Below are 20473 nucleotides of genomic sequence, written 5' to 3' on the forward strand. Positions count from 1 at the left end.
TATCAAATTTGGCTGTTGCATTAATGTTCTTGTAACAGATTGTCTGAAACGGACTGTTATAGGTAGTGATTGCAGTTTACGAAGGAAACACTAATCAAAAGTATAATTAAAACTTGATATAAAGCGAGTGTCTTGTGGTGGTTGGTTAATGTTAAGGAGACAAATCATTAGAATTTATTAACATTAATTATATTAAAGTATAAAAAAGGTGAATATAAGGAATATAAATCAGCACAGTAAGTCATACTAACGAGACAGTTCAGATTCTTCCGGTGAATGAAAAGTTCAAGTTCAAATTTTTGATCGTAACTGTCGCGGTTACTGTTAAGTTGAGTCGCCGCAGTCTCAAGTACCTGCTGAGCTATTCTTTTCAAATGCCTCCTACCCTATTATATCAAAGGAAACATATCCCAATCACATTTTTCAGGGAACAATATTTTTCTTTCGTTTCCTATCGATGTCTCAGATGCAATTGAACTCATTTAAATTCTATTTTTATGAGATTATGGACAATATTATTTTTCACATGATTTTATAAATGCTGGAGTTCTATCTCCGATGGCAGCTTGAAGCTTTCTGCCCTCTTTCAGCTCAATAAGTAGCAGCTATCTTAATTACCAAAGATGCTGCAAGAAGTACCTTGTTTAGGAAGTAAAAATGGTTGGTGTGCGATATCATGTTGTTGGTCATTGCAACTATCATGTTGTTGGGCATGACATTGTGCAGTCTTAACTTCTACGCCACCCCAGCCCTTCATCACAAATTTAAGATGCGTAAAATAAAACATTTATTTTAGGAAAAAAATTGCCGCAGACTTACAGTAAAAACAACGATCTTCACAACATTAAAATATCAACTATGTTAAATTCCTAAACATGATTTCAAGATCAAAAAATGAGCTCAGTGGACGATACTAACCACATCGTAACCATCGTAATGTTGGGCATGAAATTTTGTAGTCGTAACTTCTATGCCACCCCTACTCTATTAGACTATTTTAAGGTTAAGTAAAATAAAAAGTTATTTCATGAACAAAGTTACTGCAGACTTACAGTAAAAACAATGATCTTCACGACATTAGAATATCAACTGAATTAAATCCCAAAATATGGTTTTTCTTATTCTGGTGGCTTTAAGGTTTGTTTTATTATGTTGATGTCGCCCCCCTAGATCACTTGAGGTGAGATGTTACAGTAAATTAAATTGAAGTAAAGAGCAAGGCTAAATATAGACAGTTACCTTCAAGTTCAGTCTTGAATTTTCAAGTCAATTTTCAAGTTCAATCTTGAATTTTCAGCAACTAAATGTTTCCCATTAAAGTTAATAGAATCTTAACCGCGACAAGGACAAAAGAAACTAAAAAAATGCGTTGATATATCACATTAGAGTATCCTCAAATGCTAGTTCATACTGTCTGGAATTAAGAAATTTAAAACTAGGTATACGTTTCAAAACGTTCTAAAACATTTCAAAAATAAGTACCTGTTTAAAAACGATATAAAAACTACATAAGAAGTATTTTACAGCATATAATCTTTTTACAATTTTACAATTTTCTCAGTAAATTGTGAATTATACTTACTATTTAATCATCTAGATTGTGCTTTTTTAAAATTTATATTCATCTACACTATAAAGAAGCAAAAATTACATTTTAACAGAATAACTATTATTCATTAATCATTTTATAGATTTAAACTTAAACTTTATAGAATCTTAAAGAATGCAGAATGTACTTAGAAAAATCTTAAAGAATCTTAAAGAATTAAGAATATAAGAATCTTAAAGAATGGCGTTTCCATACGATACATTTTCGGATGAAAATGTTAAGAGTTTTACGACTTCTTCTTTACTTGATAAACCAATCTACATTCATTCATATTTTAGTATATTAAAATTTAACACCCCATAAATTTAAATCTCTTTATGATCTTATTTGAAGGAGAAAGCAAACCGATGAATGAATACCAACCATTTAGCGCAATCAGTTCTGAATAAATTTATTCAATCATCAGACGATATTTCAAGGTTAGCGATAACTCTCTTTATCCATCTTTTGAATGTATTAGTTCGGAAGAGGCAGAGGAGCCCCACTCAAAGATCGAATGAGAGTGAAAGTTTCAAAATCGGGGCCAGAGTTGTCCTCATTTTTGCTTCAATTAAGGAGTCCGGTTATAAAGAAAACTACTTTCACTTCACCGCGCATCGTTTGATTTTACTCCTGCTTTGTATATCGTTTTCGGATATTCCCCAATTCACAAGCGATAGAACAATTCGTCAAAAAGATACATGGTGGATTACGTTTGTTTTCCTTTAAAAGCCTACAATACGTCAAGATGAAATATTTATTTCCAGTTATCTTCTTTTTAACGGTAAGAAATAAAATAGTTTTTCTTTAAATTAATGCATAAGATGAAAATAATTGTTAAAAATTGTTTTTCCCGTTAAATGTATCGTATTATACGTTCTCTCTATTCGTTATAATAATTTAATAACTTCATAACAAAAGTACATACTATGTTTGAAGTTATTCCCAAATTATCATTATCATTATTATTCACGTTAAATGTATCAAATATCTATGCCTTCTCCTTATTCGTCATAATAATTTAATAACTTTTTCAATATTTATAACAAAAGCCATAAGTTATTCACAAATGTTTTATTTGTTCATAAGTTTTGTTTATTCCAAATAATTATTAAATTTTATAAATTTATGAAATTAATGTATAATATGAATTAATTAATAATTTTAGAATTAACAAATAATTATGAATTAGGTTTAATACTAACCATTGATTAACACAATGACATATATTGATTTTAAAGAACATTAAATAAAGAGAATTCGTGGGAAAATAATATGTATACCAGAAAAACTTCAACTTGAACTTGTTCGACATGAAATCACATTTAACCCTATATCATCTCATCATGCAGTACAGATGATTTTAAAATCAATTTTGAAAAAAAAGTTGGAGAGCTTCCAGTTTGAGTTTTCACACAAGTGAAGAAACGGTTCATCAAATATTTGGGAGTTCACGTTTCGCCAAAAATCACGAGATACTGCGGTGAAATGATTGTCAAAAATATCAAAATGCAATTGGTAAATCATTCAAAATGAGTTTTATTCAGGGATTGATAAATCATTTGGGGTTTTCGAATTTTTGAAACAAAATTAAAAAATTTCAGCGGGGAAGAGCATTTTTTGTTAGTTTTGCCATTATTTCATGATATTTAGCATTAATATGCCTCAAAATATTACTTATAAGTCGTGAATTGGGTATTTAAAGATTAATATTAAAAAGACGTTTCGTCTTTTGCATGCCATATAACATTGTGGATTCCACACAGAGAAAAAAAAATTCTGATAAAACTACCGTATTGAATGGTAATAACATTTCTGGTAAAAAAAATTTATAATTCTGATTAATAAAACCAAAATGTATGGTATTTAAACCATTCATTTTGTAATTTTTACTTTCATATGGTAACGGTTTAACGGAAATCCTCCTTTTCAAAATTGCAATTCTTATTAAGTGAAGAATGCAAACCTGAAAAGTAAATTTTATCTAACAAATGGGCTTCATACCATGCTCTGAAATATCATGGTAAAATTAACACATATACTAATTTTTAATATGAAGCCCTATTTTTTGTTAATTTTACAAAAATCACAACCAGTGTGCTTTGGTGAAAGGCACCGAGTCTTTTGGTGTTCTCATAGACTCAGAAACACTGTACGTTTTATGATATTCTGGTAGCTTTGGCCATAACTCAGTGATGAACATCAGTTGCATCAAATACATGATACTCTAATGAAAAATGGTTCAGAATGCTGTTTAAAAGATGTATATAAATACCTAGATTTTAAATCAGACTATCGATAAATACCTAGACAATAGATAGATGAACAGATTATTAAATTGTAATTATTAGAATAGCTTTATCGCGATATTTATTATAAATGCCTTAATAATCTATCTCCTGATTATTTATTAAGAGATCTTTTTTTCCCCTGTCTTATACTTTTGCATTACTCATAGAGCTATAAACCTGCAACATCATGAGTTTTTTTTCTGTAATAGTTTGTTTACTTCTCTAATGCAGTCAAAAAAATTTCTATTTGATTGCTGATCTCTAATCATTCCTGTTACTCTTTAAGGTATCTGACGGAGTGAAAATTGGCAATTTCGACAAAAATTTTATTCTATTTATTTATTTATTATTGTATTTAGATTTGAAATTTTGTAGATACGCTTTTTAAATCACATTAAATTTGAGTTTGCCGAACTTTAGAATCGAAGTTCTAGTTGTTTCCTTGCATGCTGCCAGATGAAACAGAATATCAATTACGTACTTTAATTGCATTTTCAGAAAAACTTTGATTTTGAGAATATCTCTCCACGCTATCACAGAAAAAAAAATTATATTAGAATTCTTTGAAACTTTGTATGTAGATTTCACATTATATTAGCTATGTTTTGAATTAAAAACTAAGATCTAAGTATGAATTTGTAATTTTTATCATGGCTTAAGTCAGGATGTTAAGAAAATCAATTTTAAAAACTCAATTTAAAAATCAATTTCCAACAATATATATAGTTTATTTCATTGCATATTTGATATTTGTAAAGATTTCAGTTCAAAGCACAGGTAATCGTATTATTGATCTAAAAAAATACTTTGATATTTATGCATTACAGTTTATCATGGATCTGTTACCGGGACATGAAGTATGTGCAATTTTTATTCTCAAACTTGCCCTAATTTAAAAATAAAATTCAGTAATTTTTAAAGTTTATTATTTTAGTAACTCTGCTTAACAAAAATTAAAAGTTTCAGTTAAGCTGTTTTCAGAAGAAAAAAGTGTCAAATGCAGTTGGACACCTTAACATAATTTTTTCCGAATGCATTACTCACTTTCATGTCTCCTAACCTATTAGATGAATAAATATGAAGTTTTATACTCGTGTTAAAATACATCAGAAATATTTTGGTATGAAAATGTTATTGATGTTAAGATTTGTTTTTGAACTATTTTATGTACAAAGTGAAGTTCTATTTTCTTTCTGCACCGCGTAATTTAGTTTAGTGAACATCACTAGCGGCAGAATAATGAATATTTTTAATCAAGTATTCGGATGTCTGAAAATACGCATAGCGTCTCCCTTTGTTAAAATTACTAATTAGTTTTTGGGTTATTTTATTTTGTTTTATTTTATAACCCTCGTTGAACAGGAGACCCAATTTTTGGGTTTATGATTACTAAAGTTCAACTCTGTAGCCTTGTAATGTTGAATCCAATCCAGAAGACAAGAGAACTCTTGAACAAAGTATTGGGGGAAATTTGCCTTAGTGAAGGACTTTTTCATGGAACTAACCAGCATTTGTGTTACATGGAGAGGAAAACCATGAAAACCTCCCACGGTTAACCTGACGGCAAGGGGGTGCATTATCCGTCCATCACTGAGGATATTTTATGTGAGCACTATGGTCGGTGTGATTTGGCTGCGGAATTCGTAACGACCTGCTATCACTGGGATTCGACCCGGTTCACCTCATTCGAAGGTGAACGCTCTCTCCCCTAAACAACCACGGCTCTCCTCGAGTTATTAAATTTTTTTATTTTCGTTTTGTGCGAATATTTGGCTTTTTTCAGTAAAGGAAAATTAATCACAGTAAAATTGTCATTTTTTTCCACCTTGTTAAACATCAAAGATCTCGACCTTTTTTTTTTTTAATTTCGAAGATTTTTCAGCATTATTAATTCGTTAAGCTTTTTATTAGCTTCTTCACGGTAAAATTCACTTATATTATCTCTAAAAGTCAACCAAAAATTCCTTTAGTCTGATTTAATTTTTTTTTTTTTTTTTTTTTTTACAAAATAGTTACTTTAATTTTAGGATCTGATATAATATTTAAGCAAATTGATATTGTGAGAATTTTACATCACATTCTGGCTCTTTCATTTCGAATGTGAAATTGAAATAACCTTCTATCTTCGGTAAATTTCCATACCTTAACTTGAAGGTAAATTTCTATATCTTCACAATCTTTATTCTTCAATTGGGTATAATATGAAAAAAACACAGCTACTTCTACTTACTAGGAATAACATTTACCTTTTAGTTTAATTTATAAGCTGAGTTCTAAATATGTTTACTAAATTCATATTTCAAAAGGAACTAGACTAATACAATTCCAACCTGCCGAGTAGCGACTTATAACAACACACTTCATGTAATGTTTACTTGTTGCTAAAAATCAGGTTCGCAGAAAATGCTGTTTTTTAGTTAAATTTAGTAGGAATAACACATCCTGTGACGTAGGCTATAGTATACCCAATTAAGCGGCTTATTTCTACCTATAATTTTCTCTCACCATTCCTCTAAATTAAAATTATGCAAACCAGCTTAGATAAATTTTTTCATTTTTAACTGTTTTTAGCATACTTCACTTATTTCAACCCAAATTTTTGGTCATTTTTATGGCTAATTTTGAAAATGAATAAAATAAAAAATGAGTGTGAATTTCCAAATTTTTAAGGATTTTCAATTTACAAATTTAAAATTCGCGTGCAAGGAATGAATAAAAATGCAGCACAATATCTTGCTATTTTTTTGATTTATCGGTATTTCGGGTATTTCTATGAATTCGAAAAGGTGACGTGAAGGAACTCCTATACTCTTTTATAACTTAATACGTTTAAAATTATACCAAATAGTTATTTTACGTCTACGTTTTAATAACTAGTTATATTGAAAAAGTAATTAGTATAACTTCATATTGGTTTTGGTTCAAAATTTTTTTTATAAATCATCATTACAATAATTTAACAAGTAACAAACAAATTGAAATTATTTAGTTAATTAATTCTTCTTAATTTTTGAGTTAAGTAATTTTGAAATTATATAAACATAATTTACTATTTAATAGATTTTTTCTTATATTTTTTATAAATAAAAGGTGCTTTTAAATCAATATTGAGTCAAAACTATATTTTAGTATCACGTACTGATTCATACAAACATTGTTGCTCATGATTATAACCTGATTATAACCCCTATAATGTGCATCTTGATTATTATTGTAATTACCAGAAGTAAAACCAACTATATTTAGAAATCATGGAATCAAAAGCTTAATCTTTTCAAAATCATTTTTCAAACTATGGAAAACTATGGAAAAAATTACGAAACAAATTCAATCTGAAAAAATTTAGATTTAATTGGAATAATTTCTTTTTTAAAAAACAAAAGTTAATATAAAAGAATCTTTTTAATAAAGAATCCAGATCAAAATAGTTTTTACTTTTAATTAATTCTATGGGACTGTCTTCTTTTGACAGACTTCAATATGATAATCGAATTTATCACGATGGACAAATATTGCATTTTGCGACATCATGTTTGATAAAGTAGAGCGTCTTTAAATATCAAGTTATGTATTTCTAGGAACAAAATTTGTAATTACATGATAAAAATTTCTGAAAATGCTTCTTTAAAATTAAGTTATTACAAGAATATAAACATGAGATTATATTGATTTACATATTTATTGTTTTTTTCTTCAAATTATTTAAGTTTGCCTATGTTTATGGAATTTTTTGTTGCAAAAACACATATAGTATAAATGAAGAATCATATTCATTTTCCATCTAACAATTAAATTGCAATATTAATGTTACAACCAAAATTGCAAAATGTATGTGTAAATACTTCTTTTCATTTTAAGATTAAAGTTGAAAACTTTAAAAAGGTGCCCACATTGTTTGTGCAACCTAGAAAAAATTGGTAAAGTTACCGCTTGTATGGTAATGCAGTTTCTGGTTTTAAAAAAAAAGTAATTCTTGTTAATAAAACAATAATTTACACTATTTAAACCGTTCATTTCGTAATTTTTCTGTTCATATGTTTACGGCATACCAGTTTACAAAATTATACTTCTTACTACCACTTGTAAAGTAAAAATTACAAAATTGAAATGTAATTTTAATCGCATAAATTGTTTTTAAGCTATGCTCCAAGATATCATGATGAAATTGTCAAGTAATGCCACATTTGCCAAATTTTATCACAGATTATGAAACGATATTTTATTGTTAATTTTCCAAAATTTTTACCAAAGCGTTTTGGTGAAAATTAGCGAACTTTTTGGTGTTCCAATAGAGCCATAAATACGGTAAATTTTACCATATTCTGGTAGTTTTGACCATACTTTTGACCATACATTCAGTGTGAAAAAGAAACATCCTAATAAATACTCTTGAGTGCATATTTGAAGTTTAAAAGTTATTTGATTAATTTAATAATTTTTTTTATCATTTTTAACTTAATACTTATTCTTTTAAGGACAAATTATCAATATTGCCTTTAAACTAAATAGGGCAAACTAACTTTTAACTAACTTTAGTTTAACTTTTAAACTAACTGTTGCCAATATTGCTTTGAAACTAATACGCAATTACGGCTGCAAATGTTTTTAAAGATATAATGCCGCATAGGAAAAAACAAGCATAAAGAAAGTAATACTAATAAACCTCAATCATAATTAGCGTAATTAACATTTAATTGCTATGAAAGTGACGTGTTTGACACTTTAAATACCATCTTGGTAAACGCATACTGTTAATCCATGATTTTTCTTAGGTCACAAAAGTCACGACTAATCGTTAATGTGTTATCTTTACTTTATTGTTAACCAATGACTGACTATAAATTCTAAGACACTTAAGCTACTTTAACCAACCTCAAAAAACAGTTACGGATGTCCACGCAGCAGTTAAAGCTCACATAAAAAACAGTAATTTCACTTTTACGTATGTAATACTCATCAAAAAAGCAGGTATTTAGATCTCATAAATCCTCAATCACTCTCAGTAAATGTCTACTCCTGTTGTTTACTTCTCTTGATTGGCAATAAATAACTCTTTGATCCAAATAGACACTTTGAATAAATAGACACAATAGATTAAATGCTACCAAACTGGAACTTCAAGTCTAAGACGCTTGTTTAACTTACCTATCTTTAAGTTTTATTTTATTTATTCGTTGAATGAAATATTCTATAAAAGTTAGTGTAAAATTAATTGTGTTAATTTTAAAATGAACATTGAAATAATAAAATCTTAATATTGATACTATTATGTATTCTCTATTAGTAATGAATTAAGTAATTTTAAAATTTGGAATGGATTATTAACTTTTAAATTTAGGAAAAGATCATGCAATTTTAATATTTGTGATAGATAAGTTTGACTTTTGTCATAGTACTTTTTTAATTAAATTAGATACCCCAGATATCTATATGTTTTAAAAGCGTACATTTTATAAGTGGTATCTCTGTTATGATACAATGCTACATTGCAACTATATCTACATTTCTCAGTTTTCCCTGAAAATGTTTTTTTAAATGCATTTATTCAATGCATAATTTAAGGTTTTCTGTTTCGTTTGTATTTAAGCTATAAAAAATAAATTTGTGAATAAACCAGAACTTTTGTTAGCTTGCGCAGAGGGGAAAAAGTTCTGTACTGTACCGTACTGTATAGTAATGGCATTTGTGGTTCGTTAGAAGAAGAAAAAAAACATTATTCTGGTTAATAAAACCAAATTTTACGATATTTAAATCATATATATGGAAATATTTCCGTTCGTATTGTAATGGTAAGCAAGAAAGTTCGGTTTTTAGAATTATAGTTTTTATTACCATACATTTATAGTAAAAAATACAGAATACAAAGCTGAAAAGTAAATGTAAACGAATAAGTAGTATTTTACTATGCTTTAAGATATTATTATAAAATTAAATTACGAATTTTCATCACATATTATAAAAACATATATATTGTTAATTTTACCAAAATCGTTACCAAAAAACTTCGATTAAAACTCGCCGAGCCTTTTGATGTTTCCACGGTAAATTTTACCATCTTCTGGAAGTTTTGACCGTATTTTTTTCTCAGTATAAATGTTGAAATATCTCTATTTTTTATAATGTTGAGCAATAAAAATGTATTGATGCTTGGGAAAATATCTCTTTTTTTTTAATTTACGCTAAAAGTTTTCTTAAATATTTTTTTCAGAAATTTAATTTTACGAAACTATCTATTTGCCATAGTTTTCACGGATTAAGCAAAATTTGAGGAATCAAACAGCAATGTGTCAATTAAAAATACAGAAAAAGTAGGTTACCTAAGAATATTTTTTACGTTTCATTGTTTTGAGTAGCACCATTAATATTTGATTGCTTTACTGAGAACTAAAATGTCTTTTAACCCTAAAAACAGTTAATTAAAAAAAATTCAGATTCATATTTTTTTCGAAAAATTTAATGTCTCATATTTAATTCTGTCTTTTGTTTCAGAATTGATTATAGTTCAAAAAACATAGATATACGGAAGTGTATGTATGGTAGCTAGAATGCAGGACTTAAAAACTTTAGCTTAGAAGCTTTAGCTTACAAGCTTTAAAGTCAGCGAGCAGTTAATACTTATAACCTTATCATCAGTGCATAGTGAATATTGTTGCGTGCTCGAGTATATGTGAAATTACTATATTTAACAAAATATTTTATTCTACATTTATATTTGTGTAGAATATCATTTTTTAAGTTGAATATCGAAATTTTTAATGAAGTGTACTGTATTTAAAGACAGTTTTGATATCAAAAAAATTATATTTCTGGTAATGAAACTACTCATATAATAACGGTTTACTGGAAATTCTGGTCTTGAAAATAATTAACACATATTTATTAGCAACTACAAAACTGAAAAGTAAATTTAACAGAATGAATGAATTTTACGCCATGCTCTTCTAAGGTATCATGATGAAATTCTCAAGTTTTAGCACGTTTTCAAACTTTTATCACGTATTATAAAATTATATTTTATTATTAATTTTACCAAAATCCTATATTACCTATACTTTATTGTTATTTCAAAGTTTTGAAGATTATTCATTTATATTTGTAAGTTTTACCAAAGCATTTCGATAAAAAGTACCAAATTTTTTGGTTTTCCTATAGAGCCAGAAATACGGTAAATCTTACCACATTCGGGTAGTTTTGACCATACTATTTTTTCAGTGTATAGATGCAAAACGCATGAAAATACCACTGCTTAAACTTGCAGAATGCATGCAAACAACAAAGAAAAGCACTTTTTCGTTATTTCGTGATTTGTTTGCGTTCCTGAAATTCCTAAAGTGTTGCTAATTGTACCTTCGTCATCACTCACAATTCATTTCATCACTTTGTTAATTCATTTAGCATAATGATCTTTAGGCGAACTCTTCTTTATTCACAGTCTTTCATTCCTCTTTTAACCCTTTTTTCCATTTCCTGAGTACCATTTAAGAAAAAAACAATTCACGCTGTCATACACACAAGATCTACTTTATGAACGCAACATTGTATTCGCCACTAATGATTGGGACCCCAGTAGCTAGAAACAGAAAAAGCGTTGTTATTGAGTTAATAATTTGAGTGGTTTCACAACACGAATCGTTTAAAAATCATTGAATGAAAAAAAGAAAACGAAAAATGGTTGCTTATTTTCGCCCATTTGAGTTGTGTTAGATCAATTCGTTGAAATAGGGTCATCGCATAGTCAATGAGACGATATTCAAACTTTGAATACATGTGAAAACAATGAGTTGAAATGATTCACTTTGTGTGATCCATTGACGTCTGTAAACAGTGAGAAACCATAAAAGGAAATAGTATCTTAGGTTGCTTTGAAACACATATCTGGCAAATAATCGTAAATCTTTTGTACTACCATTAAAGAACGAAAGCATCAATAAAAATTTTATGTGTTAACCTAATTAGGAGAATCAGAAAAAATGTGTTCTCTTTCTTCTAATTCAAAAAATGATTTTAACGTAATAGAATTATCATAATGTTGCTCACAAACAGAAATTCATGAGCCAAAGTATCAAATATTTATTCTCAGGTTTGTTTAAGAATACTAAATCACTGCTGATGTATTCAATAATTTCTTGATTGTATTCCGATTGCATTTGAATGTCATAGTTCTTGTACTAGTTCTTTTTTTAAAAATTGCCTATTTTTTATTATTGTTTTTAAATTGAATAAATTTATTGTTTTTATAATAAAAGTATGGACCATAATTTTGTTATGAAGCTACGTAAAATTAATACTTTGCGTTGAAAATTAATTAACATTAGAAATTGATAATGTATCTGCAATAGATCACTTTTTTTATTTTTGTGGTATGAAAGAAAAACGCAAAAAGAAATTCCTTAAATTTTATGGCCTTATCAATATTATTCAGATATACTAGACTATCAATATCATTCAGATGTACTAGATCAATATTATTCATTTTATTCTAAATATATATGTTTGAAATAATACTAATTTATTGAATATATTAAGTCTCATTTTATTATGCTGACAAAACGTGCACTGAAAAAAAAGTATGGTCAAAACTACCAGAATATGGTAAAATTTGCCGTGTTTCACGTACGATGGGAGAAGAAAAAAACTCTAATTTTTAATGAAGCACTTTGGTAATGATTTGATAAAATTAATAATAAAATATGGTTTTGTAATATGTGATAATATTCGGTAAATGTGGTAAAATTTGGTAATGTTTTCATGATACCTTAGAGAATGGCATAAAAACCTTTTATTCTTTAAAATTTACTTTTGATTTTCGCATTTTTTTATTATGTGTGGTAATAAGATCTATAATATTGAAAACCAGAGTTTCCTTTGAACCAGTAACATATGAACGGAAAAATTGCCATATATTTTGGTTTTTGCAATCAGAATCATGATTTTACTACCAGAAATATTATTTAAATACAGTTTGATGGTTTTACCAGAATTTTTTTTCTCCATGTAGGTTGCATTAATATATATATACTGCAATCGAAGTAGTCCAGTGGTAACAAATCTATTCAGTCATCCAAAAGTTATTCATTTACTTATACTGTTTCTGCGCTTTTATGCATCAGTTATGCATAAGCAAACAAAATAAAAATTTGTGAAAATTACTTCGCAAAAAAAGAAAAATTAAATGATTTAATGCTAAATTTTGATTAATAAAATCAAAATTATACGGTGTTCAAACCATTAATATGGTAATTTTTCCTCTCATATATCATAGTGTACCAGAAATTCTGGTTTTTAAAACTATTATTCTTATTACCTCACATTTAGTGAAACATACATTATTGAAAACTGAATAAATGGTTTTTAATGTCATGCTCTAAAATATGGTCAAATTACCGAATTTTATCGCATATTGTATCATTTCGTCATACTATTGATAATTTTACCAAAATCATTAAAGCGATTCGATAAAAATTACCGAGCTTATTGATTTCTCCATAGAACCATCAATATTGTTTAATATTACCATATTTTGATAGTTTTGCTCATACTTTTTTCCCAGTAGGGGAAAAATTACGCTGAACTTTTCAAAATCCTAAAGAATTCTAAAGTATAATTATAATAAATTAAATCACTCGCATTTGTAATTTAAATTTTCCATTAAAATATGTCTCCATAATGCTATTTCTATAGGTGATACATAAATCATATTTGTGGATTTCTATAAACCACTTTGCCGTGTTATGTGATTCATTGATAAAATTGCTAGAATTGATGCCCTCTACATCTATTACACTTGTAAGACGTATAGCAGTGAAGTAAACTTCAACTGATGCAAATGTTTTTAGTTTATAATTCTTTTTTTTTTAAAATTGCAGTTTAAAATGAGAAGCTTAAACTTTAATAATATACAGTTGACTACTAAAATATATATTTGCAAGACTTACAGTAAAAAAATAACTACTTAAAAAAATTATTTGAAAAAATTGTTTCTATAAAGTTTAATCACTAATCATCCAATTTTTTTATTTTTTTCCCTAACTCAAAGAAAGAAATGCAAGCATAACAGCGATACATTGTTGCATTTCAAACGTATCCAATAAAGAACATAATGTTCCGTTTATTATAAAATATTAGGGTCATTAGAAGCATTCACTCTAACGAAAATGAAATAGAATCATTTTTTTACTGCTCCTTCGATACAAAGGTGATAAAAAAAAACGTGTCACGTTCAGCTCAATTTCGTCTGAATTGATTTTTTACCTAACCAATTAGACGAAGAATGCAATAAAAAACTAAAGCACATAATGATATAAATCACTTGATAAGAGATATATTATAATACTGTGGGAACAAACGTCTAGGTTTAATTAAATTCTTAGTAATTAGATTCCATTTATTAAAGATTATTTCCGTAAGATATTGCAACGTCCTTTTTACAAAAAAAACTGTAAAAGATATTTGGCTATTTTTTCTATCTAATTTATGTAAATTTCTTATACTACAAGGATCAGACTCATAAATTTTATAAGAGTATTAAAAAACTTTTCGCAATTCTTTACCTCATCTTCTAGTTATAATCCTAACAACAGTTTCCAAATTTTTGTACACCATCATATATGATAAGTTTCAAAAATTTTGATAGCTTTAAGTTTCAGCTATCTATTGCGGGTTTTTTAAATATATTTCTCCATAACTTATTTTTGAAAAACGCTAGAAAGGGTAATAAATAACAAATTTCAAACACAGATTAAACAACAATAAAAAAAACAAAATAAATAGCGTATTCAAAAAGATTCATTGATGCGATTTATTTTAACTTAAAAATATTTTAAACATTTTTATCGACATCACAGTAACAATGAGCCTTATTTTTTTTTCAGTTTATATACAGTTTGATATACCTAAATTTTACAATTTAAAAAAGAATTTAAATTTCAATAAAAAGTATTTCCTTATGAAGAATGTTTATTTTGTCTTATGAAAGTTTATCATCCATTGAAATATAGTAATAAAAAATATTTATTACTATTGAAATTATAAAGGCACATATAAAATATTTAGAAATTGAGGTATATACTGTAAACAAAATTTTAAAACTTTAAACAATATTTTTTTTAAAATACGAATAATAGTTTTAATGTATAACCACATACACCAAACAGTTTTTAATGCATAACAATATACAATGAAACAATACAATGAAACAATTTTTATTCATTAACAATATACATGAAACAATTTTTATTCATTAAATTATTGTAAAGACTTTCACTGCTAAATTCCTTCTTTCATAATAAAATATGATTTATCACATATCTCAATATTTTTATTTCTAAGAATGCAATCTATTTTCTCATTGTTATGAATATTGTGTAAGACTTTACGATATCAGCGTTTAAGTGAACCTATTAAATGTGGTACCTTTAACTATGACATACGTAGCCCAGTGCCAACTATCTATACAACCATCAATACAAAGAAAAAATTAGTTTGAACTATTAAATGGATTTAAGAGATTTTACTTGTTACGAATGTTTGTTGATTTAAATTGAATGCTAAACCTGTTTCAAAATGATATTTTTCCTATTTCGCTAGGATAATTTAAAAAATGCTGGTATTTTAACCAATTTTCTTGTCAATAGAAAACATATTTCAGTGAATGAAGTAGTGCAATTCGAGAAGTTAGGAGTAAGCACAAGTAAACAAAATTTTGAAAAAGATGAGCAATTTCACAGTCAATTGACCATCAAATGGCAGATAACGTCTGTCTGGGACAATGTTAGCTGATTTTCAGCGATAAATGTTTTCCGCCGACTCCTTCAAAGATTTTTTTTTTAAAGAATTAAATAAAATGTGCATAATTACGCGTTTATAAGTAGCTTTTAACGCATAACTTTTACAAACATTTCTGAGCTTTATTACATTTAATATCTTAATGTATAGTGTGCAAAAAAACGAACCTTCCTGAATAACTTTTGTTCTAAATATCAGATTTTCTGGTACTAGCATTCAATCTTGTAATGATTCGAGACAGTGACCGAGCTTTATTACTGAGCTTTATTACATTCATTATTATTGAGCTTTATTACATTTAATATCTTAATGTATAGTGTGCAAAAAAACGAACCTTCCTGAATAACTTTTGTTCTAAATATCAGATTTTCTGGTACTAGCATTCAATCTTGTAATGATTCGAGACTGTGACCGAGCTTTATTACTGAGCTTTATTACATTCATTATTATTGAGCTTTATTACTTTTAATATCTTAATGTATAGTGTGCAAAAAAACGAACCTTCCTGAATAACTTTTGTTCTAAATATCAGATTTTCTGGTACTAGCATTCAATCTTGTAATGATTCGAGACTGTGACCGAGCTTTATTACTGAGCTTTATTACATTCATTATTATTGAGCTTTATTACATTTAATATCTTAATGTATAGTGTGCAAAAAAACGAACCTTCCTGAATAACTTTTGTTCTAAATATCAGATTTTCTGGTACTAGCATTCAATCTTGTAATGATTCGAGACAGTGACCGAGCTTTATTACTGAGCTTTATTACATTCATTATTATTGAGCTTTATTACATTTAATATCTTAATGTATAGTGTGCAAAAAAACGAACCTTCCTGAATAACTTTTGTTCTAAATATCAGATTTTCTGGTACTAGCATTCAATCTTGTAATGATTCGAGACTGTGACCGAGCTTTATTACTGAGCTTTATTACATTCATTATTATTGAGCTTTATTACATTTAATATCTTAATGTATAGTGTGCAAAAAAACGAACCTTCCTGAATAACTTTTGTTCTAAATATCAGATTTTCTGGTACTAGCATTCAATCTTGTAATGATTCGAGACTGTGACCGAGCTTTATTACTGAGCTTTATTACATTCATTATTATTGAGCTTTATTACATTTAATATCTTAATGTATAGTGTGCAAAAAAACGAACCTTCCTGAATAACTTTTGTTCTAAATATCAGATTTTCTGGTACTAGCATTCAATCTTGTAATGATTCGAGACTGTGACCGAGCTTTATTACTGAGCTTTATTACATTCATTATTATTGAGCTTTATTACATTTAATATCTTAATGTATAGTGTGCAAAAAAACGAACCTTCCTGAATAACTTTTGTTCTAAATATCAGATTTTCTGGTACTAGCATTCAATCTTATAATGATACGAGACTGTGACCTCAAATATTCTAATTAATTAGTGGTTATTAGTTTTGAATTGGTTATTAGAATGTCCTGATGTGTCTTTGTTGTGTCCACTATGTAAGGCTTCATATCTCTCCCAGAACTGAGGTGTACAGTGCCCAAAATAAGGGCGAAACATCCTGAATAACTTTTGATCTATTTATGGATCTTCACGTTCTAAGACACAATCGTTAAGGTTCGAGGGGTGGACTTCAAATATGCTAATTAATTAGTGCAGACAATACTTTAAGTTTCGAAATCAGACACAAAAACGCACTTTCTCGAATATAAACGTAGCATTTTTTCGACGGATGCGGATTTTTGACTCAAAAAATATATGGGATAGCCTCTATCTGAGAAATATGGTCCCAATAGTTTGGTCAGGAGAGTGGTCCAAAATTTGAAAAATTTTACAAATAGGATTTTCTTAAAATTTGATTTCTCAGAAACTATTCGACTGATTACACTTAAATTTTGTATTTCGCCATGTAAAATTACATACTTTAAAATTGTGTAAAATATTTCCTGCCTTAGAATTCAAATTTTTTTTCGACTTATATTAAATAAAACAATGAAAAATAATAAATATTTACTAGAAGTTATTCTTTACATGGAATTATCTTTGGATATATGAATTTTAAATTCAAATTCAATTGAATTCAAAATTTTTGTTAAATTTTAGTATGTAAAGCAATAAAAAATAAAGTAATATAAAATCATTAATAAAAAATAAATGAAACAAAGAAATAAATAAATAAAAAATCAAAGTAATAATTGGATAAATAAATTTTAGAATTGTGTGAAAAAAAGTTATAATGAGCTTAAAAACGTCTCGAGATATGGTTAAATACGCACCACAAAGTAAACTTAACATTAAGGGTTCGATAGTTTGATATTTTGGACGCCTTCCTGACTAAACTATTGAGATCACATTTTTCAGATTGTGACTATATTTTGATGGTGAAGAATTTGAATCCATCGAAATAAAAGTATGATAATTCAGAGAAAGTGCTGGATTTTTTTTTCTGATTCTGTAACTCAAAACATGGTCTGCTCAAATTAATTAGCATATTTGAGATCACACCCTCGAGCCATTCCGTTTGAGTTCTAGAACATGATAAGATCATTAGATCAAAACTTATTCAGGGTGACCATCTTTTATTTTGCACACTGTAAAGTTAAAAACTCGCGTATTTTGCTATCAGTTATTTATAAACTTCATCAAGACATATTGCACGGCAAACCTGTCTCATTCATCATCATCATCAAAAAAATTCTCATGCTATTTTTTAAAAAATCAAAACCATTAAGTAAAAAAAAAATCCATCACGTTGCAAAAAAATTTAGAGATTCTTTGAACTCATAATGCAGTAAGCTCATAATATCGTAGTATTTATCAAACAAATACTGTAAATAAAGTGTAAACAACGTTCAATTTCGTAAAAATCTATTTGGTATCTTATTCCATTCAAAATATTCTTGGTCAAAAATTGGCTACACTATGTATTTCAAAGAAACTTTTAAATGAAAAGGCAATATTTTACCTTTATATATTCTAATTTTTAATATATTAAACCTTTCTATATAGCAGAACTAAGAATTTTCTTGTTAATCCTAACAAAACGTTTAACAGCTCAGAAAGAAAAGCTTAATCTCATAGGCTTAATGCCTTTAATGCTTAATCTCATAGGCTCAAATAATCTCGGGCAGTAAGTTTTAATGTTTCAACACTGTTTCAATCAGCATTTTCATGCTTTTTTTGCTCAGCATTTTATTAAATAAATTTAAATTTAGCACTTGGTTTGCATCGGATTTGATTTATACACTGTGAAAAAATTATTTTATACAACGAAAAACATCAGGCAGCAAATTTAGTAGTGATTATCCGTATACTAGGGAAAAAAAATGTGGCAGAACTTTCCTGTAAGAAAACACTGCAGAAAATATCTGTACGCACCAGATATTTCTCGTAGGTGGGCATGAAGGTAGCTGCATACTCTCTGGTTCGCATAGTGAAACAGAATTCGGAAACTTTGCTTAGTTTTTTTTAATTATTCTATTTTTTGCGTGATTATTTAGATATTGAAAACAATTAAGTTTGAAAGAATCGTAAATAATTCTTATTTTATTATAGAATTCTTATTTTTTTTTCATCTTTCCTAAGCGAGATTCAAACCCGGGACCTGGTATGAGGCGAACTCTTCAACCGCCATACAAGTCGGTCTAGATCTATATCAATTTATCAAATTATTTGTTGTCGCTTTGATGCCGAAATTTTTTAAATTCAAAACTGAAAAAATCTGTACCCAACAAATACAATCTGTATTAATGTTTCAAATTTTATTTGTTAACAGAAAAAAATGACTCTTTGACAGATTACGATGTAGTTTTACAGTTAATTTCTGTAGATTTCGAGAGCAGAAATTTTCTGTAGAAAGGTTACTAGATTAATATGTTCTTTTAACAGAATTTTTTTTTTAATTCTAACTCTTTGACCGCTATACAAGCCGGTCGAGATCTATATCAATGTACCAGATTATTTGTTGCAGCTTTGATACTAAATTTTTTTTATATTCAAAACTGAAAAATATGTGCTCATCAAATACAATTTGAATCAATGCTTAAGATTTTATTTGTTAACAGAAAAAATGTGTCTTAAGAAAGATTACGATGTAGTTTAACAGTTAATTTCTGTAAATTTAAAGATTAGAAATCTTTTTGGAGAAAAGTTACCGGATTATTATGTTTTTAAACAAAACATTTTCGGTATAGATTTCAATTACTGAATTTCAATAAATTCATTGCTCTTTTTTGAATACGTATAAATTTAATTAAAATTCGTATTATGTCTTTAGTGGTATGAGTCGCAACAGAAGTCCATTCCTAGAAATCCCAACATGCCCAAAAATCAGGTGATTGAATAACATTTATCATTTATTAATTGAAGTACTTAAATCTAACTTTTGCAAAAACTGAATGAGTGCTAAATTTTAGTTATATTTGTTCCGCCAAATTTTTAAAAGCTTTGAGTTCCGATTCAAATTTTAATCTTTCATGGTTACAATCACTCGTGTAATTACTGCACTTTTAAAAGTCATTCTTTAAATGAAAACAATAAAGCATACAATATTAGAATTTCATCAAATTTGTTAATATCAATTAATTAAACCAATTTGACACAATATTTCTGAATTTTTATACCAGACGAAACAGACAGAGCATAAAATTATTTCAATTAATTTTATTTAATATTTTAACTATGCATTAAAAAGCGGATTAAAAGAAAAATGATAAAATATACAAGACATGAAAGCTTAAAAGCAAATTTATTGCCAAATCAGAAAACGCTAGATTTTGCTTTGTTTACATTCAATGTATTTGGAAACAGTAC

The 20473-nt window shown here is 27.5% G+C and overlaps 1 protein-coding gene across 1 annotated transcript in view; it reads left to right on the forward strand.

Annotated features, from left to right (window-relative positions):
- The first annotated feature begins 2067 nt into the window (after nucleotides 1-2067).
- The window catches only part of LOC107442647 (uncharacterized), a 91849-nt gene continuing 73443 nt past the window's right edge, over nucleotides 2068-20473 (forward strand). The window contains exon 1 of the mRNA XM_071181443.2: nucleotides 2068-2372. Coding sequence (XP_071037544.1) covers nucleotides 2337-2372 — 36 coding nt within the window. The 5' untranslated portion in view covers nucleotides 2068-2336. The remainder of the gene's footprint in view (nucleotides 2373-20473) is intronic.

The sequence above is a fragment of the Parasteatoda tepidariorum genome, chromosome 8, assembly GCF_982258835.1.
Source record: "Parasteatoda tepidariorum strain Cologne lab strain chromosome 8, Ptep-v5.0, whole genome shotgun sequence".
Taxonomy (NCBI): Eukaryota; Metazoa; Arthropoda; class Arachnida; order Araneae; family Theridiidae; genus Parasteatoda; species Parasteatoda tepidariorum.